At 41.1% G+C, this 26,548-nt stretch overlaps 1 protein-coding gene across 2 annotated transcripts in view; it reads left to right on the top strand.

Annotated features, from left to right (window-relative positions):
- Positions 1-529: 529 nt before the first annotated feature.
- ITGA4 (integrin subunit alpha 4) overlaps positions 530-26,548 on the top strand; it is a 177,367-nt gene continuing 151,348 nt past the window's right edge. For both annotated transcript variants that reach the window (XM_040439486.1, XM_040439485.1), the window contains exons 1-2: positions 530-856; positions 1,131-1,252. In XM_040439486.1, the coding sequence (XP_040295420.1) occupies positions 660-856; positions 1,131-1,252 (319 nt within the window). In that variant the 5' untranslated portion in view covers positions 530-659. The remainder of the gene's footprint in view (positions 857-1,130; positions 1,253-26,548) is intronic.

Raw genomic sequence — 26,548 nt, 5'->3', positions numbered from 1 at the left:
CAACCTAGGACCCCAGCGCTGCAAGGCACCAGTGCTAACCACTGAGCCAAGGGGCAGTCTATACTGACCCAGTGTATCCATAGATTTCGATTACAGGCCAAGTCCTTATAGATTGCTATACTAATGTGTAGAAGTGCATAAATAAGTCCCCCTCCTGAGGCTGTTGACTCCCAAATCCATAATCTATGACGTTACAAAGCTGGAGCACAATTAAAGCTCAGTTATATGATTTTTTTTTTGGGTTAAAATCATCAAAGATCATCTTTATCTGCTGTAATTACTTGTTTGAAGAAGCAAGGCCAAGAATTTGCAGTAGTCAACCGGAAATAAAAATGCGTTGTAGTCCTATATTATCCATGTTACAGACAGAAGTTGTAATTGCTAGAAAGGAGCCACATCCAAAGATTTCCAACTGTGTAGTCTCTGTCCTGGAGCAGCAAACTGTTACACAGAGGAGGAGGAGGAGGAGGAGGGGAAGCAGGACTAGTGGGCGGCTTCGTTAAAAAAAAAAAAAAAAGTTTTCTTCATTAGATATACAACATTGGCTGTTGGATGCTGGATACAGACAGTTACCCTGCAATCACAAGGCTTCAGTACTCACAAGTATCATTCCATTGCTATGAAGACATTACTTTGAGGAAAGCAGTAAAAGTTACAGAATGATCATGAAGAGAGGAGAAGGCTGCAAACTTTTCAAAGTGCCCCACATCTGGAGTCTTACACTGATCTGTGTCCTCACGACAGACCCTGCTGGAACGTACAATATAGATGAGGAGAACCCCTTGGTTTTTAAAGGACCAGATGGATCCCTGTTTGGCTACTCTGTGGTTTTCCACAGCTATGGGGATGAGAAGTGGTGAGTGTTTCCGTCAATTTTTAGCAAATATTTGCTATCATGTAGCTGTTGCAGCAGCCCCTGCCTTACATCATGTTTAAGAATGTGCATCTGGTTGCTATCAGCACAGTCTTTATTTAGGTAACAAGCATTTCAGGTTTATTTTTTGTATTTTTGCTTCTATTTTTTTTTTTATTATTTGTTTATTTTCAGCGTATTTATCGTTTCCATGTACTTTTTTTTAATTATTATTTTATTTTATTTTATGCATTTAATTTATTTATTTTTATTCCAGGATTATTGTTGGAGCCCCAAAATCCAACCTGACCACACGCACAAATATCGTCAGCCCTGGAACTATTTTCAAATGCAAAATTGGAGACAATATTAATAGGACATGTGAACTAATGGACGTGGGTGAGTGCCAGCGACGTCATATGTTACATGTTGTCATGTTTCAATGTTTCGCACTGCAGTACACACATGTTAGTCGTCTGGGTGACATGACATGAATTATTCTGATTATGTTTAATTTAATTAAAATATTTCGAGAGCATGGGATCACTGAAAGGATACTTGCTGCTCACTCAGAAGCACATGATATTTTTGGACTTGTAGGGGTGTTTCATTTTGGACAACTACTTTTAAAGCGTCCCTTTGAAATATGGTGATCATAGGGGAAACCCATTATTAGCTGATTTAGCCATGTGAGAGGCTGAGGACCTGTGGTGGTGATACATGGGGCCAATGAATGAATGAATGTATGGGAATGAATTTCTTAGTGGACCTACTTACTACATGTGCAGTAACTGAGTTTATTTCCTCATTTTAATTTTTCTCATGAAATCTGTTACAGAATCAATGTGTTTTTGCAGAGCAGAGCATGGCAATGGCACGTGATTACTGTTCTGTTACAAATTATGAACTTCTGAACTGCTTGCTCTCTTGATGCCATACTTTTGAGTAGCAGCCTGTGTAACAACCCATTATTAGTCAAAGGCAGAAGTGTCTAATTCCAGGCCTCGATGTCAAAATAATCTGTGAACTAAAACACCCGACTTAAATTCCTATATTATTAGAGGAACATGTTGTTTATATTTAGATTTATATAATGGATATAGTGCATGGCTTAAAGGAATTCTCCATAAGTATGGACACAATGGCATTTAGCACTCATATGATCTTGGTAACTGTAACTTCAAGAAACTGTCTGATTGTTTACACTCAGCTTGTCCATGGAAGATGCACCAGATACATCCTTAGATGGTGGTGGACATAGCCCATGCATAGAACATCCTTTAGTGGTTTAACGTGTATTCTGGATAGAACAAGGTATCCTTTATCCACTGTACAAGGGATAACTGATAGATCACTGGTTGCCTGTCCGCTGGGTATCCAGTGTATAGGGGATACCTTTAAAGAAACCAGCTCCTGAAGACTGAATGCAAATAATGCCTTTTGTTTATGTTTTTCCTTTTTTTGATTTTGTTGTAACTCCGAAGATTGGGTAAAGGCTACATTTGCACCAATTTCTGAAAAAAAAAAAAAAAAAACGCTTAACTCCTTTGTATAAGGGAGTACTGGCGTCATGTACAGGGTATGAAGAAAATTAGTGGCTCATGCCTATTTAAAGGGGACTTCTGTGAGTAGAATCCTCAGGATAGGTCATCAATATCTGATCGTAAGGGGTCTGACTCCAGGCACCCTCATTGATCACCTGTTTGAAAAGGCTGTGTCACTCCATTGAACGTTTCAATACCAGGCACAACCAATATACAATGTACGGTGCTGTGCTTGTTATGATGTGAGGAAGCCATAGCAATCGATGAAGCGCTGTGGCCTCTTAAAACATCTGATTGGTGGCAGTGCAGAGAGTGGGACCCTCCACTGATCAGATATTGATGACCTATCCTGAGGATAGGTCATCCATATTCTACTCCTAGAATTTAATGTTAGAACTGATTGTGAAAATGGTCAATACAGTATAGTGTATATCTCTATTTGGGCGTTTTTCTTGGAGTACCCCAGACATTTGCCATTCTTTTTCATTGCCATCTACATCAGAATCTTTTGCATTTGTGTTATCTTTTGCATTGTGTTTGCTTTTGTATTGCCTGTCACCATTTACATCCATTATTCCATTTCACAATCAGATGAGACTGAAGGAAGCTTCTTGCAGTGCATGTCTAAAGGATGTGTATGTTTTGGAAAGAGGGGAGGGGGGTGAGAATGTATCACATCTGCTGCATTACATGGCTTGGTTGGATGTTCTGTGCAGGAAACAGAGTAGATCTGAAAAACACAACTTCCTTAAAGTTCTAAAGAAGAGGTTGGTATCCTGTGGTTCTACAGCTGATAACAAGCCTAAGCTTTGTCTGTAATTAAGTTTCAAAGAGTGATATTTACTAGGGTGCTCACCATCCGGGTATGGCGTCACAGATTCATGTATACCTTCAGGTGTACATTGCAATAACACCTCGCCTAAGGTGAGCAATTTCAATGGAATGAATGTATAGTGCCTAGTGAGAAATCCTGGAACGCTATATGTCTTGTGAGTGCTCCATTCATGATCCGAGTTGTTTGGAGTACTAATATGTATATTGGGGATATACATGGGGGATAGTCAGCCTAATTAACACTGTGCCAGCGAATTTTTTTTAATCATTAATTTATTTATTGGAAAAATTTAGAAAACACCAGAATTACAAAAACAGTTTCCTAGGCTTTTAGATATAGAAGCTGACACAAAGGTCAGTAGTACAGAGTGCAGCAGAATTACAAGAGACCAAGGAAAAGACCAGACAAACAAATCAGCACATTCACATTGGACGTTTGGGAGAGAAACACAAAAATCAATGGAAGGAAAGGGATTGGGGAATAGGAGAGGGAGAGAAATTATGATGAATCTTCTCTGAGACATTGAGATGACAACACAAAAACTGCATTGAAAAAGCTGTCTTCTAGGGGAAGCGATAGATAGATAGAAAAGGCTTTAGCATTGAGCCGAAACGTTGCACCACACGGGTGATTAAAGGAGTTATTTTCTTATAACCAATTTGAGTGCCGTTCATTTTTCTGGACTATAATTGGGGTAAGAAGCCTATTCCCTTAAGGACGTGCACCCAAACTCGCTTATCAGCCTGTGCCGCCATTTTTCGTTGATAGATAGATAGATAGATAGATAGATAGATAGATAGATAGATAAAATATATAGAGATAGATAGATAGATAGATAGATAAAATATATAGAGATAGACAGATAGATATAGATATATCTTATTTATTTTACTTGGTTTGACTACCTATCTACTCTCATCTATGCTTATGTGTGTGTAGATAGATTGATAGATAGATAGATAGATAGATAGATAGATAGATAGATAGATAGATAGATAGATAGATACTGTATTTTTCGCCCTATAAGACACACCTAGGTTTTAGAGGAGGAGAATAAGAACATAAATATGTTTCATTAGACCTCAGCTCAGAGCCCCAGTCAGACCCCCAATGTTATTAAGACTCCAATAACACCTCAGATCAGACCTCCAATCAGAGCTCAGCTCAGACCCCAATGTGAATGACCCCCATTCAGACCTTAGCTCAGACCCCTGAATGTAAGTGACCCCCAGACCTCAGTACAGACTCCTTTGCTCAGAGTAAATAAAATAAAAAAATACACTTACCTCTCCTGCTCCGGACGCCTCCGCTCCCAGGATCCAGCTTCATCTCTTCCTGGCGTGCGCTCTGCTGTGACCCGACACGCACAACGTGAGGTCTCAGAGTGCTGACGTCCTCACGTTGTGCGCAGTCACAGCACAGCTGACGGCAGAGGACCAGGAAGCGGTGAGTACAGAGACCGGAGAGCCCTACATTCACCACTTCCCGGTCCTCCGGTACTAATTCAGTATTCACCCCATTAGACGCAGTGGCATTTTCCCAGCATTTTGGGGTTGGGAAAGTGTGTCTTATGGGGTGAAAAATACGGTAGATAGATAGATGATAGGAGCAAATTCAAGTTAGAATTTTCATTTACACTGTGGTTTGAAATGCAAATGTTTCTTTATATTGCTGTGTAGGTGATGGTTCAAAGCACACTTACAGCTTACAGTGCAGAGCCAAATGGCCAGTTTGGAACTCTTTTCAGTGCAAGGTAGAGGATGCAGGCCTTATTGGTAGTGGACCCAGAATGAACATTTTTAATAGTGTTGAGCAGCTTGAGCACATGAGCAGCTAAAATGTCACTGATGACGGCAAAGACAACGGAGTCAATGTGTGACTGGAGCAGGCATAGTGTCCTTTATCACTTTTAGGTTGAAGACCGGCTTATATTCATCTGTAATGGATCTCATACACCTTCAATAGCTGTCTGACAGCTATCTCTACTGACACCCCCAAATACATAACAAGGTGAGCGTGTATGTGCTTTCAATGGGCAGAGTGGGGAAAGCCACGTTTGGTGATGGCTTTTCTCCTGGAAGAACAAAAGGATTACACGCTAAAATTCAAAAGACCCAATCTTTTTCTTCCCCAACATCATCTGTCGAGGAAGAGTGCCATCTGGTTCTGCTGACAGTAGTTTAATGTGTATGGGGGCCTATAGGCTCTGTTCATACTAGATGTTCCATCAGGAGCTCTAGTATAGGTCTCCATCAGGAGCTCTTGTATACTTGTGGACAAGAGTACTTCAGCCTTCAGAACCATCAAAAATACCAGAACCCTAAATGAAACCTGACAGACCATATTATTGTCAATGGGGTCCATCAGGATTCTGATCAGAATGGATAAGGCATACTTGTCATTGCTAATAATAAATGAAAGACGTGACACTAGTGTGAATAAAGCCTTATCCTTACAGCCTCTAGAAGGTGGTTCCCTCTCCTCTACCCCTCTCTGTGTAGCCACGAACTGTGAGCACTGAGCAGAGTTTGTCTTTAACACATTTAATACCAGTATCTTTTTCCTTTGAGCACGCACAGCTCATTATAAAATGTAATTAAAAGCATATTTAATTTCCCTGTAATAATTATTTGTCCTCCGGGACTATATTCTTATTGTTCTACTTTACAGACTAGGAATGCACTCTGATTAAACGCATGCATGCCAATATAATATAACTGCTACAGTATGCACTCCTCTAAAAAGCAATCCCTCACAATGCATGCAGCATTCATGTATAATGTTGGAAAAAGGGGAAAAAATTCAATAAGTAATATATTGAGGTCCTTTGGTGGACAAACCACTAGTTTACATGCACTATAAGTGAGGAGGAATGCTGCCATATCATCTTAATATAAATGGAGAATCTGCTAGAGAGCAATGAGGAGGACCTCATGTAGGTCAAGGCTTTGTTCACATCTCTATTATGTGCACTGTGTACCTGACAACCCCATTAAATAATTTATGTTCTCGTTTTCATTGTTTTGACTGCATTAATACTCCTGGCCGCTCTATTCTTGCCATCGATTGTCACAGAACTGCTGACGGAAGATTCAAACTGAACCCCCAACCACAATGTGGACAGAGCCATGCTCTTCCTGCAGATGAGACCTCTTCCTAATGGTCAACCCTCATGGGATACTGTATTTCAAGACCATTTTGTATTCTTTCATTGCACATGGGATTGAGACTGCTCCTAAGTCTGGGCATATCCTTACTTCACAGCTCCGTGGGAGAATGGAAGTGATAACAGCTGTGAACACTTTTCCAGCCCCCTTTACCATTAACTTATGGTTCACATCATGCAGTGTGAATTCAGCATGGAGAGGGAAATCTGTATTTCTACATATCTAGCTAGGGTTGCTGTAAGGGACTCTGAGAAAGACACATGCCATCACAGGTCATGGTGGTCAGATTGGAATTTAGCCAGCTTTAGATCTAACTGAACATAAGTCCAGTTTCTTATCACTTGGCAGAACAGGGACAGCTGAAGAAACTTTGTATAGTGGTGATATCTATTTCTAGATTCGGATTGTGGAGTCAGTAGTAGAATCAACAACTAAAAGAACTGACCACCAAAAATACATACAGTACCGGCCTCTTCAGAATAAGGACTTTGCTGTGATGTAATTATTCAATGCATATGTTTTTATAAACTGAACGTTTTATTTAGGGGCAGTAGATTAGTAATGGTCTTATAGGGGTTTTCTGGTCCAACACCCAGGACCCCCATAAATCAGTTTTTGAGAAGGCACTGACACTTGCAGTAGAACTGCAGCCTTTACTGAGATCACCAAGCACAGTGCCATACAGAGTTGGACTGGCCCATCAGAGTACCAGAGGATCCTCCGGGGGGCCCAGGCTCTGATACCATAATGGGCCCTAAAGATCTAGGAGAAAAAATATCATTTGACTGCTTTTGGAGCCAATCACTTGCCTCTAGGGTCTATTTCTTTGATTCAAAACCTATTAAACTTTATTGATAATATAGGAGTTGGACCTAGAGAATCATTTTTTTCTGGTGGGACCTAAGATCCCCTGTTTAACGCTGGTGCCATACATAGTATAGCGGCTGAGGATAGGTCGTCAATATTAAAATCCCAGAAAACCCTTTTAAGATTTCAGTCTAATGTTCGTTCGGCCAGCAGCTATTCCTCCCAAACCCCTCATACACATGAATGCTCAATTTGGCCAAAAATCGATGAGGGGGATTTATCAAAACTGGTGTGAAGGAAAACTGGTTTAGTTGCCTATAGCAACCATCAGATTCCTCCTTTTATTTTCCAAAGGAGCTTTGAAAAATGGAAGGTGCATTCTGATTAGTTGCTATGAGCAAATAAGACATTACCCCAGTTTTGAAAAACTAGGTGTTTCATTGGCAAGATAGAAGAAGACTGCTGCCAGACACCTCTCAGAACGAGCCCTATCCTTCTTCCCCTTGACATCATCTGTCGGGGAAAGTCAGAAGACCCCTATACACCTTAGATAATCAGCTGGCTCAGCTGAAATTGCTAGGTTTAGCCAATGATAATCTAATGTGTAGCAACTTTTTCATAGATAACAGTTAAAGGGCCTTGAAGGCCAAAAGATAAAGCATATTGGACATTCTCAGTTTTTCCTTGACAAAAACTCCACTACACTGCTAGCTTGGTACTAAGTAGGAATTGCTCTTGATTTGAGTTTTATTGCAATTCTCTAACAGGGCCTCTGTGTTGGAGATGAGACCTTTTTCCTAAGCATCAGAGGAGATCTCAGTAGGCTAATTTGGTGGGAAAACCTTGTATGCTTGTAAGATATGTTACTCATATTACAGTATATTTATTCAGATCATACGTACATAACCTACATAAGCTTTGGATTTTCATCAGTCAAGAATGGAGTTGGAGCACTGTTTTTATTGAATATATTCTATCCTAGAGTGATCCTGCTGCCGCTATACCACCATGACCAGCTTTACCCTCACCTACTGTGTCCTTCTTCCCTACCTTGTAGGTTGTAAGCCCTCACAGGCAGGGCCCTCTCTCCTTCTGTACCAGTCTGTAACTCGTCTTGTTCATGCTTAGTGTAATTGCCTGTATTATGTATATAAGGCAATGTATGGCTGCTCTTCATATGTACATGGAATGAATGGAAATTGAATAACAAATAATAATAATAATTGCAAAAGTTGTCAGAATATGCAGGTGGGTTGCTCCACATCCGCACCTATCTTCTGATTGGAGCGCTGCATGGACCAAGTGCAAGGAGTCTGACTTCACCGTGGCTGCTCTTCCTTATTTTCAGGATTTCTACCATTAATAGTATATAAGGCAACTGTGCTTCTATTAATATTTATTAAAATATATATTAATACAGGTTATTGTATTTTAATTTTAAATTCTAGAAAAAAAACTTGAAATATATTGATTTAATTTTTGTTAACATTTGGATATCAGCTTTAATAGGAATACAGTAGTGTATGGCTAAATTGCCTGCAATTCCAACCATTATATATATGATATGTTGCATCACTAGTGACTGATGTCAAACCAGTGCCCCAGAGTAATTCCTAATGGTTTTAGATGGACTGAATTGATTCTAGGCTATAGATTGTGCCCCGTTTAGATGAATGTTTTTTTAAACATCAAGATCTGGCAGAAGAAATGCGGCCTGTAACAAAAAGCAACATGTCGCTATCAGATCAAAATGAAGCAATCTTACAGTATCCACTTCCTTCTTCCTATTTATCACACTAATAGGAATTCCTTTTTCCTGGACTGACAATAACATCCTATTACTTGATTTACAGCCCCCTAACATACAAACACCAAATATCAGAATTGTCTAAATTTCCAGTAAGATAAATAAATCACTTTATGACTTTATAAGATAATTTTTACATCTTGTATTATAGTGGGTTGTTCTGCTTTTCTTCCCCTTACAAAAGAGAAAAAAATAGTTAAGTGACGGTATAGGGCAGTGATGGCAAACCTATGGCACGGGTGCCATATAGGGGGCACTCAGAGACCTCTCTGTGGGCACCCGCACCCTGGAAAAAGTCTATGGTGTACCAATATGTCTTAGACTTTTCCTGCCATTCATCAGCACAGGTTGCACTATGAACACCACAGGCAGTGCACTGAATGTAGACAGGCTATTATAGCTAAATGATACATGTAAGATATACTATCTTGGACGGTAGTATTCAGGGTAAATTGCCGTGTTGGCACTTTGCGATAAATAAGTGGGTTTTAAGTTGCAGTTTGGGCACTCGGTCTCTAAAAGGTTTGCCATCACTGGTATAGGGGTGCAGAGGTAGCAGTTGCTCCTGGTCTTAGTGCCTGAGCAGCTCCTAAGGTCCCCTTGTGCTACCAGTATAATCATTTATATTAGGTGGGTGTATGGTTCAATTTTTTTTACTGGGGCCCAGGATCTACAAGTCGTATCTGTGGTGTATGTTGAAGAGTGCAGCTACTAAACAACAACCATGCATCAGTACAAATATGTAGAGAGTATTACATAGTTTATTCTATCCTACCAACTTCACCTTTGCCCTTTAGTAACATATTCACCATTTCAATACCTATGCAAAATTAGCTTCAATTCCATAATTCCACCACCATTTTGACTATAAAGACTTGAAAAGTAATAAGACCATTTTCTTTAAAGGGAACCTGTCACCTGGATTTCGTGTATAGAGCTGAGGACATGGGTTGCTAGATGGCCGCTAGCACATCCACAATACCCAGTCCCCATAGCTCTGTGTGCTTTTATTGTGTAAAAAAAACGATTTGATACATATGCAAATTAACCTGAGATGAGTCAGAGCTTGAAAATATGACTCTTCTCTGGTCACACAAGTAAGATATGACTCTTTTATGTTAATTTTCATATGTATCAAATCGTTTTTTTTACACAATAAAAGCACACAGAGCTATGGGGACTGGATATTGTGGATGTGTTAGCGGCCTTCTATCAACCCATGTCCTCAGCTCTATACCCAAAATACCGGTGACAGGTTCCCTTTAAAGGACATCTGTTGGCAGATTGTGCACTTGGCAGCTGAAGGCATCTGTGTTGGTCCTATGTTCATATGTGCCCGCATTGCTGAGAAAAATTATGTTTTAATATATGCAAATTAGCCTCTAGGAGCAATGGGGGCGTTACCATTACACCTAGAGGCTCTGCTCTCTCTGCAACTACCGCAGCCTCTCCACTTTGATTGACAGGGCCAGGCAGTGTCATGACGCCTGGCCCTGACTTCTACTAAAGTCTCGCACTGTCCCGTTCGCTTCAGTATCTGGAACAGGCGCAGTACAGGAAAGAGGCTCGGACTACAGAAGAGAAATTTAAAATTTCCAAATTAGAAGTAGATCATAACATTGGTTGAAATTCAGCCTTTTACTGTCACTGAGATCCTATAATAAAATCTGGGTAGTTGACAAGAGTTCAATTTCCTGTACATTGTGTGAAAAGATTTGCATGCCACAAGAGCGTGCATGTGTAGTTACAGAATATATATAGGTATTCTTTATTTTACCAAAGGACTATGGAAATCCGGGTACGCTGTAGCTTCTTTTTTAATCTGTAATATCACATCCATTGTTAGCATATATTTTGTGCTGTTCAGTCCCATTCAATCAATGCCAATCACAGCACAGCATCAGCTTTCGGGAGTCAGGAGGCCACCCTACACATCTAATGAATACGGACACTCTAAAATGACCTGCTCTGCAGGACTCTGTATCTTCACCCATGCAGTCAGGGGTGTAGCTATAGGGGGTGCAGAGGTAGCAGTCAATACCAGGCCCAGGAGCCTGAGGAGCTCCAAGACCCTTGTGCCAGATCAGAAGACACCAGTATTATAGAAAGTGCATGCTGGTCACGTTACATCTCTGGCTGGAGAGAAGGGGTTAGGTCAAGAATTTGGCAAGTGGGGAAGGGGGGCGGATCAATTTTTGCTTAAGGCAGCATGAAAGCTATGTGCTTCCCTGCTCCTGGCCACAAAGTACTGAGGGAAGGGGGCCCAATCTGAACTCTTGCACCAGAGCCCATAAGCCTTTAGCTACGCCCCTGCATGCAGTGCAGCATATGATATAACAATTTCCAAAGACCAGTCGGTGTTTAACCTATAGAATTCGCTGAACACATTTTGCAGATCTGTTTGGGATCACCATTTAACTCAATAGAGAGCTTGGGAACATAACTCAGAGATATGTAGCCTAAGGAACACAACCATTTTAGCAATAAGGATGATCTGGGGAACTCTATGACATGACTCAACAATAAGTTGTATGATCTAGAGTTTACTGTCCTCTTGATCACATTTCTCCAAAACATAGTGGCCCAGACTTATGAGGAGTTAGACACGGTAGACTTTAAATGTGCCAATATTTTCACAGCATCTCAGGTTTTATGATAGATTTGGCACATCTACAGACTGCCTGTCTAAAAGGTTACGACAACTTTTAGTTTTCTTGCCTTCAGAAATTTTGGCACATTTTGGTGCAAAATAAAAGTCACATTTAGGCTACACCGAACCCTTTTTCAACATAATCACAACCCCTTGGCAAGTGTGGTGGAGAAACATTAGATGCTACATTTTGTGCCAAATTGCGCCGAAATGCACCACAGTTTTAGACAAAATCAAGGCACAGGTTCAGTAATGAACCAGTGTCTCTAAGAACCAAGCCAGATGGAATCAAGCAGGTTGTCTTCTGTACTGTTCTAGTCTAGAGATGGCCACCCACATAAGTGATGAAGAAGTCACAGCTCTCTCTCCCAACCCACCTATTCCTACCAGAACCTGAGGCCCATTTGTTTCCTACATCCAAGAGATATCTTATGTCCACTGCTGGATGTGAGCAGGCAGTGTTACCAGTCATATTATGCAAGGGCCATATTATGCAAGGCTCACTTCATGCAACAATAGGAGCCTCATGTCACTTCTGCTTTACGTTGTGTTCTAAAAATATCTGAGGGCATGAAATACAGGAATGAATATCAGGGCATAATCACAGAAATATAAAAGGAAGCCTGAAATCGAGACTTCTCTTATTGTAGAGCAGCTTTAATAGAAGAAATTACTTTCATCTAATTTTGGGGGGTCACAACACTTTTCAGTTGCATTCGTATTGATGAATAGCCCCCTGTGTGAGCAAATGTGTGTCAATGAATAGAGCAGGCATTCGAGTACCAGAGGGCACGTGCTTAGTCAATTATCCTTGCTAATAGGTCACCTATTTGGTGTCAAAGTTGAGGAGCATTTTGGAAGGTTTTTTTTTTATTTTTATTAAATGGGACGTCCATAAGGATGGTGTAATGTAACAGATGTAAAGTATAAAAGTTTAAAACTAAGTCAAAAGTTTTGCTGCATATAACAATGCTCCAAAGTGACATATTAACAGTAAGCAAACAAACTCGTCATATGGCTGTGACATGAAGGTCATCTCATGGAGAATGTTTATTTGTCTTGGTCTGTGAGTTTAGGTTGACACCATTTCATACAACTGCAAAACGCTTCTTAAATGGCTGGTTACTACCAATGAAAGCACATTAAGCCATTAGCAGAGTAAGTGCATGCTACATGCATTGTCAACAGCAAGCGCGGCTCCTCTTCACTTATCTGGCTGGCACACATCCTGTAACCTTGTAAAAAAAAAGGTAGAAGACAACAAAAAAAAAACTTTTCATCCGGAAATTGTTAAAACAGCTGGTTTTTATGGGTCTTCTAAGCTTTCATTTGCTACCCACATACCAGTTATTGGCTTCCTTTACCACATCTTAGTCAATGAAGGGCTGAAATGAGATGGCATATGAGCATCAAGATTGCTGGAGTTGTTGATGGCACTTTTTAACCTAAACAAAAACTTAAAGGGGGTTTCTATCTTTTAAAATACATGACTTCTGTTACAGAGTAACATGTGATAGCCCCTTCGTGTGACACGAAACCTTCCATGTGCATGTAGCTGCAGCACCGTTCCATGCGGGTGAATGGTGGAAAGCTATGGTAGAACTGCAGTACTTGACATCGTGGCATGGAGAAGCTTGTTGCAGTATCACTGGAGGAATAACCTTTAGGGGTCCTACTAATCAGAAAACGAATCAGAAGGTCTTGGCATTGATTAAGCAGTTCGACCTTTTCAAATTTTACATAATCTTACAGATTTTAATGGAGCAATGTTGTGCACTATACTTAAAGAGGTGTGTCACGAAGCATATTCTACATATTCTACAAACCAGCACCTGGATCTGAATACTTTTGTAATTGCATGTCGTTAAAAATGTTGTACAGCCAGTGAGCTGTTCAATAAAATGTATCTGTATAGCGCCACCTCCTGTTTGTTCTTTTCCTTATTTTTTGTCCATCTCACTGAGCTGGTCGAACATGCTCAGTTTAAATCTTTATACATACAAACATATGTACAGCAGTATCTAACAAATGATGTCCATGGAAAATACTATTAGCAGCATCACTAGGTGGGAGAACCTCCAGGTCTGATCACAACCAGACACTCCTATCTGTACTGGCACATAAAACGTTTGAAAGCACATGTTCCTCATATCTATTTCTTGGGTAAAACAATGTAAAATCTGTGTAGGAGTAGGCTATAGATAATATGATTAAACAGTGTCGGACTGAAGACCCTTGGGCTCACCAGTGAAAATTATTCTGAGGGCCCACCCTATGTGTATATAGGACTTTAAGGCCCTTGTTTTAATAGTGGTCCATTATTGTCTGAATTTGGGCCCACCGGAGGATCCTCTGGTACTCTGTTGAGCACACATTTTCTGGCCCTTAACCAGAACCCCTGGATATTTAAGTTTATAAATTTGGTTACCTAACCAGATCTACGCTAGAGCATAGACATGATAATAGTCACCAGGCCACATTATTCCTCTGAAAAATAGATCTAGACGTGCCAATTGTGTGCCAGCCTACAGATGTAGCAGGGTTAACACACAAACTCTTAACTCTAATTTCTTAACTCATCGCGTTATCTTGAAACAAAAGCCATTGAAAAGCAATTAAAGGTGTTTGCTTATCACATTTAGTTTAGATAACACATCTCATAAAGCATGAGTGTTAACTCTACTACATCTGTATGAGAATTTAAATGAAATTTACTTATAGAGACAGATGAATGGATGGATAGATGTGCATACAATGCTGGATACATTTGACACGTGCATTAGGATTTTCTTGTCACATGTGCTTAATGTGATGAAGAATATGAACAGACCTTCAGTTCTTGATCTGCAAGATGGTATCTTCCATCTGATGTAAGTTTTACTGATTCAGTGAAATTGTGGGTAGACCAGATAATTGTTAACTGATCCTTCCATTGTGTCTGAGTAATTTCCGCAAACTTGCATATCTTTGCTCGCTGCATAACCTCCCTAAATGAATGTAACTGTGTTCTATTATCAGACCAAGTCATTTTAGGTATAGTGCAATGAGTCACATGCCCGTGCATCAACTCATACGTCTTCCTGCAGCATACAGCGACGTTAGAAATGTGTCCAATATAGTAAATGAACTAAACTCACTTTGCAAAATAGTTTCATTACACCCTGTATTCACATAACAATACTGTGAATACATGTGCAATGTGTGTTCTAGAATTAAGAAAGAATAGAGTATGCAAAGAGGTATCTCCCAAGAAAGAGAACCATCTCGCCAGTGTCACCTTTTGGAAGTGGCCCCCTATGGGTCAAGATCCGACTTTCCAAAAAGCCTTGGGATTTCACAAAGGAATATAGCCAGACCAGATTTCCATCTGTATACTACTCCATACTGATGAGGGCAAGCACCCTGAAAAAGCTGTCTACGGATGAATATCAGGTTTGGCTATATTGCCTTTTCAAATCCCAAGGTTTGTTGGAAAGTCGGATTTTGATTCAGGACTGGTCTCTTTAAGGAGATCCAGCACCCTTCCTGAGAAAGAATAAAGTGATGTGCTTCTCGGTGCATGGTAATGAGCTAAAGTTAAAATGGTTAGTGGTCTACAACCTGTGGCTCCAGATGTTGCATCTATAGACCAGTTCTAGACCACAGAAGAAGAAGTAAGGAGGCTTGCTTTCTGTTCATGTTACAGACATAGGAATCAGATTTCTATAAGATTAAAGCTATTCAAAGCTCTCAGTAGGACACTGTGCCCGTCACATGCGTGGAATCTAACCAAAAATAATGATACACCTAAAATCGATGGCATAATTATAATTAGTTGACTGTATATAAAAGTAGAATGGGAAAACCTAAAGGACATGTCACCCAGATTTTGGACAGTAATATAAGAGTAATACTGCAGATCTGAAGTTCAAGTTGATATTTTTAATTTTCCTACTGCCTCCCATTCGCCTGCTGTCAGCACTCAGAGCTGCATTGAAATGCATATTCAGGACTGCCATACATGCACACGGGTCCTCTCCATTATGTTAGAACAGCACAGTAGTCTGGACTGTGTATTTCAGTGCAGCTCTGAGCGCTGACAGCGGGGAAACCAGGGGTGTTAGGAAAGTAAAAATCTGGACTCCTTATCTGCAGCACTACTCATGTATTACTGTAGATGATAGTCTAAATTGGTATGAGAGATTGACTTTTAATGAATATCATAGCAAAAGAAAACTTCAGGTCATTGGATAATTTCGAAAATTCCATAAATAGCCTTTGTATTGTAAGTGTATTCGGCTACACAACACAATTCAGGTAACGGTATGTATCAAATGAAAGAGGGGATGCGGCGCACTCATATTTCAGCAGCACCCGTGATGATCGCAGTGCATGGATGTTTCGGGGCTGGCTGCCCAGCAGATGTATTCCATATGTGGATATCCAGCACTCATCACCCTTAAAAACAGAAACAAACATAATAAATTCAGACCTTTGAATTTTAATATGTTTATTTCTCTGTATATAATAAAGTAAGATGTTTTTAAATGGGTTTTCCAAGATTTTAATACTGATCATGAGGGTTGACACTTGGGACTCCCACCGATCAGTTGTTTTGAGATGGCACTGCTGCTGGCAGTCGTGCCGCGCCCTTCTCTCAGCTTTTTCTAGGCCAGTGAGGTCACGTTCATCGGGCACATGACCTAGGCGCAGCTCAGCCCCATAGAAGTGGATGAGGCCGGACTGTGATACCAAGCACAGTCACTATGCAATGTACGGTGCTATGCTTGGTGAGCAGGGGGAAGGTCACGGTGGTCACAGGAGGGCTGGTGCCTCCTCAAACAGTTGATTGATGGGGGTTCCAGGTGTCCAGAGGATAGGTCATCAGTATTAAAATCTGTGAAAACCCTTTTAAGGATGACAAGTGCTGGATAGCTAGGTGAAAGTATACCAGTGTAGACTGACCTAACATATGTTACAAGTGAAAGGCTCTGTCTGGCTAATAAAAGCTTATAGATGTGTAGATGTGTTAGACGTGTGCACTGGGAGCATTGTAGTGCTTTGTATGCTGAATGTCGATCCAAGCATGGTGTGAACTGAGCCTTAGTCTACTCATCCATCTCAAAAGAAAAATAATGTTTCATTGGAAAAAAGTAATTGTATAGCCACAAGGTTGCAGTTTTTTGTACAAAAGTCCAGAGGGACAGAAGTTGTGTATTCAATTGTTATTCAGCCATGACACTATTTTTTCACTGTCCAGACATCTGACTAGGTCTGCCGGCAGCCAGACCCTCTCTCCATTCATAGAACACACTGAAATTTGCTGCAGGACTTGGGAGAGCAGTCATGGGTAATTTGCTTTCCTCATTGCGGATGTTAACCAAATTGCTTATACTTTTAAAGAGTGAATAGAAACATCTTAAGAAATTGCTGCTATTGAAACCAAATGAAAGTTAATCACATGTAAACCTTCTTCTCTTGGGATGTTATTTCCAGGGGTAAAAAATGTGTCTTTAGGTTTTGCTATAGTAGATGGGCTTAAAGGAGAATTACCAGACATGTCATACAAACTATCAGTGCTTGGAGTAATATGTTCAATGTTTGCAGCTGCTTTGACCTAGTGTGTCCACGTCTCAATGTCATTACTTCCAGTTCAAGCTTTGCTGTAGGGATCTTGAGGGTCAAAATCACCATCTCCACTTTTTATGCCGGGGCTTTGCCACCTTAATGATGCAAAGACCTAATTTTTATGACTGTTGCATTCATTGGAATTGAGAAGAGAGTAAAGGGTTTGATGGCCAATCATTTCTATGCTACGGCATGAGAAACACTACGCAAAAGGTTGTACCAGAGAACAGGTTCATCAATGTTATAAATGTGAAATGTTGCTCATTTGTGTTGTTTTCTTTCATCTTGGTTCAAGATTTTCTGATGTTGTTTATGCTTTGGCCTGTGACATTTCCCTTGGGAACAAAAGGATCTGGCATGTAATCCAAAACAGTCGAAAGTTGATTAGAATGGCCGATTTCAACCAAAATGATGGTTCATCGGGGGAAATTTAACAATGAACAGTCAGTCATTTTAGCCGAATGATGACAGACCATTATTGGGTGAAGAGAAAACAGCTGATAGTCAAAGGAAAGATTTTTCCTTCTAAGGAAGATCATTTATGGCTAAAAAAAATGTGTTCCCAAAGAGATCTTTTGTCCATCTCCCAGTTTCATTCAACATGTATAGCCAGTCTGAGCAACTATAATGGCCAATATGAACTAAACTGTGTATGGTGCGGCCATACATATTCAATAGTTGTCAGTTAACAATCTTTTGTTTGACGAATATCTCTCCTGACTCCCTCCTAGGCTCCCCCATACACATAAATGTTCAGTTCATCCGGGGGGCAAACTGGGAACTAAAAGTGGCCCCATTTTGTAGTCAAGACCAAATTGAAAGAGGGTGGGGCAAAAGCAAGGAGGCGGGGCAAGCTATACCGTATTGCGGCATATTATACCACCCCAACATCACAAAATAACTCCCCAGAGGCTGCCGCTCTGTGGTGGCCAATGCCAGCGGCCTTCTTCTGTCCTCCTACTCCAGTTGCCTTAGGATGGCAATACAGATGAATTCAGGAGTCCGGAGGGGAGCGTCAGATCATTACTTACCGTGGCTGGCGGTCATGAGGAGGACTCAGGTGGCCCCCTGAGCATCAGCCCACTGGGAACTTTCCCTGTAGGGCATGTATTCAATGGAGGGAAGAAGAAAGCCACTGCCAGATACTTATGGCGGTGACTTATCTTTATGCAGAACAAAAGGATTTTTCAAAAATATTCATGATGTTGGGAGAAAGTAGGGAGCGGATGAAGCCGCCATTCTCAGCGGGTCTGGCTGACAATACACTAATGTATATAAGGGTCTTATGTCTGTGTCTGTGAAATGATCACTCAGCAGATGATTGTTTGTTCAACTGCTGTTCAACCATCAGCCAACGTCTAGCTAATGTGCATGGCCAACTTAAGGCAACTGTTTCCTTGTCTTACCCCTGTAATTGCATTTCATTAGCCATTTGTTGCTAATTGAGCCAGTCTTTGTTCCTCAAGTGACTGCTTTGTTTGTGTTCTGTTTAACAGTTGATTTGGGTGGTTTACATAGACCAAACTGCTACTGAAAAGGATCATTAAATCGCCCCTTGTTAGCAAGTGTTTGATACAGATTTGTCCGTTTTAGAAAAAAACTAAACAATTTAACCTTAATTGCTGGATCTTAAGGCTGCATTAGACAGCCCAATTTAACAGGCGATTGTTGGAAAGGAAGCGTTTCTTCCTGGCAATCGCCTGCTCGCTAGCAGAGGAGACCGCTTCTTTTGCATGCACATGATCACTATGCCTTCGCTCTTCCCTGAATTATTGTTTGCCAGCAGTAGATTGTGATTAGACACCAAGATCTGCTGCCTGCAAACAGTGATTTTCTAACCTGTCAAAAGATTTGGTTTGCCCAATGCAATTGGTGGCAGATGATCGCTAACGCGCATTACTATGAATGCTCATTAGTAGTGATGGACGAAAATCTGCCGGGACGGTTCGCGAACGCGATCAAATGTTCGCGAACCGCAAGTTGCGGCGGGTCCCATTCATTTTAATGGTAGGCGAACCTGAAAAACCTTCAGCTCATATTTGCAGCCAAGAAATAAATACTAGAAGTGCACAAATAGTCCCACAACATGGACAGTGACATACCAGAAGTATTTTCGAATTTGCGATCTCCATTAATCATTTTTTTCAATGCAAAATATCGGCAATATCATTTTCGCGTACGCGCATGCGCAAATGCACTATACAGTACCCAAATGCACTATAAAGAAAGTATATTGGTATATAACACCCCGCTTCAATCTGTTTTTATTGGGGGGCGACTGGTATATCACACCATTAGAAATTATTTGCAAAACCGCACACAACTGCCGCACAATACAAATGCACTATAATATACTTTCTAACATAGAAAGTATATTATATCATTGTACAAGGAAGGCAATCCATTAGAATATACATAAAGATAAAACGTAACCTTTAATAATATTACTATGAGGGTCCATTCACGCGTCCGTAAGTGTTTTGCGGATCCGCAAAACATGGACACCGACAATGTGTATTCCGCAATTTGCGGACCGCACATCGCCGGCACTATAATAGAAAATGCCTAATCTTGTCTGCAATTGCGGACAAGAATAGGACATGTTCTATTTTTTTGCGGAAACGGAAACACAGATGCGGAAGTGCGGATCCGCAAATACGGATGCAGATCCGCAAATGCGGATGCGGACAGCACATTCTGGCCCCATTAAAAATGAATGGGTCTGCACTGGATGCGGACCCATTTTGCGGACGTGTGAATGGAAAAGATATCCCTCAAAATGAAAAAAAATGTAATTATTAAAGTTAAAGGGGTTCTGCACTTTGTTTTAACTGATGATCTATCCTCTGGATAGATCATCAGCATCTGATCGGCGGGGGTCCGACACCCAGGACCCCCGCCGATCAGCTGTTTGAGAAGGCAGCGGCGCTCCAGCAGCGGCGCGGCCTTCTCACTGTTTACCGCCGGCCCAGTGACGTCACGACTAGTATCAACTAGCGTGGGCGGGTCTAAGCTCCATTCAAGTGAACAGAGCTTAGCCCCGCCCACGCTAGTTGATACTAGTCGTGACGTCACTGGGCCAGCGGTAAACAGCAAGAAGGCCGCTGCTAGAGCGCCGCTGCCTTCTCAAACAGCTGATCGGCGGGGGGTCCTGGGTGTCGGACCCCCGCTGATCAGATGCTAATGATCTATCCAGAGGATAGATCATCAGTTAAAACAAAGTGCAGAACACATTTAAGCAAAATGCATAGATGTGGTAGGCAATAACAAGTGCTCGGCGGCACTAAATCAGGTGCTCGGCGGCACCACATCAGAAACCATATCTCCTACCACAATCCGGGGGGTCCCAGTGCACATCCATGAATCCCGGAGGGAAAGCAAAAAAACATCTATCCCGGGGCTAAAAGATGATGTGGTATTGAAGGACAGGGTGGGCAAAGAACTGTCCCTGATATTGCCCTACAGGGGGGTGCTATTCTGGCCCTGATAGCCTAACCACAGACCACCCGCCCTGATAAGAGCGACCCCGTCCGGAACCTTACCCTATATAAAAATGGCCCTAGTAAGCCCCTAGCCCCTAGGCCCCTAGCCCCCAGGTGATCACTATATAGATATATGTGTTTTTGACTCATTATAAAAGTATATTATAAGTATATCGTACCCCTCAGTAAGTCACACATATCGATAGCACACCTATACCAGTCCTTAAAATGATTTTGTGGCCCAATTAGCTAGCGTTTGGTGTCCCTAACAGCCTGTCCCTGCTCCACACAGCAACCTCTCCCTACACTGGCAAAACACTGAATGTAAAATGGCGGCCAGATCAGGTAAGGGGGTATGTTCATGTGCTGAAACGTCTCAATTGGCTGTCCTGTACCACCTGATGGATGTGTCATGGGTCAAAGTTCTTCATAAAGTAAAAGAATATGGCGAGCGCTAATTTCTACATATGTTCGGCGAATCGCGAACACGCAAAGTTCGCCGCGAAACTACCTCCGGGCGAACCGCAAGGCCATCTCTACTTATTAGCGATCATCTGCCAAAAAATCAGCAGGTGTAGTACCGCTTTACGCTAGTTTCAGACTAGAGCTCAAGATTCGGCAGGCTGTTCCGGCAGGGAATGGCCTGCTGGATCTCTCTGCATACAGGCACTAAGATTTTCTTCCAGTTGATTCTCGGCATATTTGCTGGGTTGCCGAAGGATCTCGACCAGTCCCCATTATAGTTAATGGGGCCGGACTGAGACTTACAAGCTTCCAGCAGTGCTGGTACGCACAGAGATCCGGTAGGCTGTTCCTTGCCGAAACAGCCTGCCGATTCTCTAGCTCTAGTCTGAAACTAGCCTTATACTTTATGTGTAAGTGGTGCCTTATTCTAAATCAGTAAACTTTTCTTTTGCTATCCTGCACTCTGTAAATGGTAATACTGGAGATTCTTATCAGACTTGATTAGACATTGGTTGTAGGCTGGTAAATGTGGTCGGACAAGTTGCATTGTGGTTAATATTCTCTTTGGTTACATTTTGTATCTTAATTTTAGCATACCAGTGTGACTTTGTGGAGTGAGATAAAGGGATTTAGCAGATGTATTATCTGTATATGTGATATATAAAGGCTTACAGACAGTTCTACAAAGTTGGAGGAAATGTGGTTTCCACAGGCTGGATTTTATTTGACCCCATATAAATATATTGAATATACAGTACACCTGATAATGATTATTATCAGGTGTACTTATTATGTTATTATAATGAATTAACTTGAAATGAAAATGCAGTAATATAAAATTCAGGTGACTGGCAATGCCAAGCTTTACATGTCATCACTTAACAGTGTCGGACTAGGGTGCCTAGGGCCCACCAGTGACATTTATTTTGGGGCGCACAGTACGGATACGTTCAAATATTACCTGCTCACACAGCAGAAAGATGCCACCAGATGATTGAATATAGGGGGGTCCCTGCAGCAACTTTGAGAAGGTAGGACCTGGGGAGAAGTCCTAAAGAAGAGGGCAATCCAGCCCCCGAAACGCGTTGACTACCCTGCAAATAAAAGTTAACACCTTATCTGTTCAATGACTTGGGTCTGAATCCTTCCAAGCAAGCACCGGAAAAAGCAGTCAAAATACGTTTTTTTCCAGTTTTTCTTTTGGTCCTGGGGAGAAGAGGACACTGGCAGCTTTCCTCTATACCTAGAAGTCATCTCAGCTCTGATCCAGTCTATAATAATAAAGTGGGAGTTTCTTTAATAATCTATCAAGTTTTTTATTTGAACATAGGCTGGTTGAGGTGCTGTACATTGAATATATGTATGTAGTGCAGTAAGTCTACTGTGTTATGTGCCACTGGTGCAGGGGGTGGGAGACTAGGGGCCCACCTTGCTCAGTGGCCCACCGGGGGTTTCACCTGTACCCCTGGGGGCCAGTCCAAGCCTGTCACTTAGATCTAAGTGCATGTGCAGATTTTGCCTCTGCTCAGGTCCAGCAGCAAAGAACAAATCAGAACTAACAACCTATACTACACACTAAATCCCAGGATACACATTTGGTTTTGTGCATAATTGGTAATAGAACCTATGCAGCCCAGAATTAAAGATGTTATCGCACAAAAAGTATTCCTATGCAATGATTATGACATTTAAAAAATATATTATTGCACTAGCCATGCAATAAAAATATTGCACTTTTTATGTACATGACATTTTCCTCTCTGGTAGCGCCCTCTACGATCTATCTCTCTGGTCCACTTTCTCCTGCATTAAAGGTGCACTAACATGCTCCGTAACTTCCCTGCTCCCTTCCTCTCCCCTCAGTGTTGTCATAGTGATCTAAATATATAGCCATAGCTCAAGTTAGGAAGGGTTCAACTAGAGCTAAATGCAATGCATCCTGGAAGATACAGGAGCTTGATGAGCGGCTGCCCACCAACAAAAAAGGCAAGCTTGTCTTCCAGATTAGTGAGTAAAACACTGTTTTAAATTCATGGCATAATCCCTTTAAGGAAATAACTATGATGGGGGATATAGAGATACATACCCTATTTTTTATTTTTAAATACATTTTTGAAATTTTTTTTTTTTTCTTTTCTGGAAAAACATTTTAGCTTCATCCAAATATCACACAAGATGGAAATAAAAAATAGTAAGCAAAGTAAACACAAGCAAGAGGAAAGTATTAAACACATAACTGCTGGTGATAGCTGCCAATTTATGAAACCTCAAGATGCGATAAATCACTTCCTGGAAGAACTTTTCACATGGTTACATCTGTAACTGGTAGTGAGATAAGGTGACCCTACTATCCCCAGGTTTTTCCTGGTTAATATGTTTCCTGTCATGGTGGTTTCTTATAGAAGAGTTTACATGCATTTAACTGTCATTGTGAGCATTTTTTTTTTTATGTTTTCTAAAAATTTTATGTTTTTCAATTCTACTTCCTTTATGATTGTGGTTGTAGAGCCACAGCGGCAGCTTATGCTGGAGGAACTACAGTTATGGCCAAACATTTTAAGACTGACACAAATTTTGGTTTTCATAGACATACACTTTAATGTTTTTAGATCTTTTTGTATAATTAAGTGCAATTCTAAGCATTTCATCAGGTTTTAACTTTTATTGTCAAATGCATCAAGTTTATGCAAAGACTTCATATTTCCAGTGCTGACCCTTCTTTTTCAAGACTTCTGCCATTCACCCTGCATGCTGAATATCAGCTTCTTGGCTAAATCCTTACTGATGGCAACCCATTCTTGTCTAATCAGTGCTTGGAGTTTATCAAAATTTCAGCATTTTGTTTGTCACCTGCTTTTTGAGGATTAACCTCAAGTTCTCAATGGGATGGAGATCTGGGAAGTTGCCTGGCTATGGCCCAAAACTCAGTGGTGAGTGCCGCCTTCTTTTCTTTTTACTGTTGAACCCAAAATTTTAAATGTTTTGTTTACCAAGCCACTTAGTTATCACTTTTACCTTTTGGCATAGTGTTGCATCATGCTGGGAAAAAAAACATTGTTCGCCATCCAATTTCTCCTGGATGATTGGGAGAAGTTGCTCCTGGAGGACGTTTTAATCCCTTTCTTTACAGCAGTGTGCTTAGGCAAAATTGTGAGTGAGCTTAATCTCTTGGATGAGAAGAAACGCCACACATGAATGATATCAGGACACTTTACAGTTGGAATAACACAGGACTCATAGTAGCACTAACCTTTTCTTCTCAAGACAATTATTTGTTCAGATGTCCCAAATAGTCTGAAGGGGGCTTCATCAGAGAAAATAACTTTACCCTAGTCCTCTCTAGTCCAATCTCTGTACTTCCTGCAGAATGACAGTCTGTTCTTGATGTTTTTCTTGGAGAGAAGTGGCTTATTTGTTGCAATTCTTGACACCAGACCATCCTTCTAGTCTTCACCTCACTGTGTGTGCAGATGCACTAACACCGTCCTGCTACCATTCCTGAGAAAGCTCTGCACTAGTAGTGACCCGATCCAGTAGGGGAGATGGTCCTGGCACTTGCTATACTTTCTTGAAACCATCTGTACAGCAACTAAACTCTCTCCTTTTTGATGATCTAATAAATGGTGGATTTAGGTGCACTTTTATAAGCAGCAGTGTCCTTGCCTGTGAAGCCCTTTTAATGTAAAGTAATGATGACTGGAAGTAAACATGGTTAACAGAAAAAGACAATTACTTAAAGCACCATCCCCACCACATATTTAAAGCAACTAGTCGGCCCTTCTAATTTAATCAGCTTAACATTGTGATATCAGCTGCCTTGTCCTAGTTGCCACTTTCTCCTGAGCAAACAAGAAGACCACTGAAATTATGTTAGCAGGTTATTATGTGGCAGAGCTGAAATGCAGTGGAAAGGTTTCTTTGTGATTAACGGGAAGCTGTCATCAACTTTATGCAGCCCGTACTAACGGCAGCATACAGTAAAGACAGGTGAGTTGATTTCTGTGGTCTGTCATTTATAAGTTAAAAGTAAGTGGTTGCCAAGAACCGACATCACAATCATTACAGACTGGGCCTGGAAAAGGGTCACGGCCTCCTGAGAAGAGTCCTGGTTATTCATGAATTCCTGCTCTCCTGCTGATGACTGACAGTCTTCTACCTAGTTTTCTCCCTCTCTCTAGGAGAGAACTGACAACCATCAGCAGATGGGTGGGAGAGCAGGAGATTATGAATAACCAGGACTCTTCTCAGGTAGATTTGACTCTTTTCAAGGCCTGGGCTGCAGTGATTATGATGCTGGTTCTCAGCAACCACTTACATTTAGCTCATGAGTGACACACCGCTGAAATCTGCATTTCTGTCACTATTTTATGCTGCCCTCAGTGAGGTCAGCCTAAAGTTGATGACAGGTTCAATTTAAGATAATTTTCATAGCATGTAATGACTTTGCAATTAATTGCAATTCATCTGATCGCTCTTTATAACAATCTAGAGTTAATACAAACTGCCACCATAAAGACGTAAGTAGCAAACTTGTGTCAGCCTCAAAACTTTTGACCATGGCTATATGTTTAGACAGTAGGTTAACTGTTAGTGTTTGATAATGCGTAGTTCCTACAATCTCAATGTTTTCTATGATTCTTGACGATAAAGATGATTGCTGTTGCTAAACAGCTAAAACCAGTTTATTCTGACACAATGTCTTCATGTCGATGCTTCTGCTCAAAGCTGAAATCTTCAACAATATCAATATTTAGTAACTAAATACAAAGGCAGCATTCTGTCAAGGAATTGCCTATTTTGTCTTAAAAGGGTTGTGCAGTGCAAAAATACTGATGACCTATCCTCAGCATAAGTCATTAATATCAGATCGATTGGGGTATAACTCCCAGCACCCACTCTGGTCAGCCATTTGAAGTGGTAGCGGCTCTCGTGCGAGTATTGCTTCCACTTCAAAATTACCTGAATTACAATGTAATTACAACTGCTCATCTGCACCTCTTTCTTGGCCAGTAACGTCAGGTTCATCGGTCACATGGTCTAGGTGCAGCTCAGTCCCATTCAAGTGAATGGGTCTGAGCTTCAATACCAAGCACGGCCGCTATCCAATGGATGGCGCTGTGCTTGTTAAGCCGTGAGGAGGCCAAGCCGCAGCCTCCTCAAACAGCTGATTGGCAGGGGGGTTGGCAGTTGGACCCCTGACAATCTAATAGTGATGACCTATCCTTAGGATAGAGCATCAGTATTAAAGGGAACCTGTCATCAACTTTATGCCGACCTAACTGAGGGCAACATAAAATAGTGACAGAAATGCTGATTTCAGCGCTGTGTCAC

Source organism: Bufo bufo, chromosome 7 (genome assembly GCF_905171765.1).
Source record: "Bufo bufo chromosome 7, aBufBuf1.1, whole genome shotgun sequence".
In the NCBI taxonomy this organism is placed as follows: Eukaryota; Metazoa; Chordata; class Amphibia; order Anura; family Bufonidae; genus Bufo; species Bufo bufo.
The sequence above is the reverse complement of the archived record's forward strand: the minus strand, read 5'-3'. Positions and strand labels throughout refer to the sequence as shown.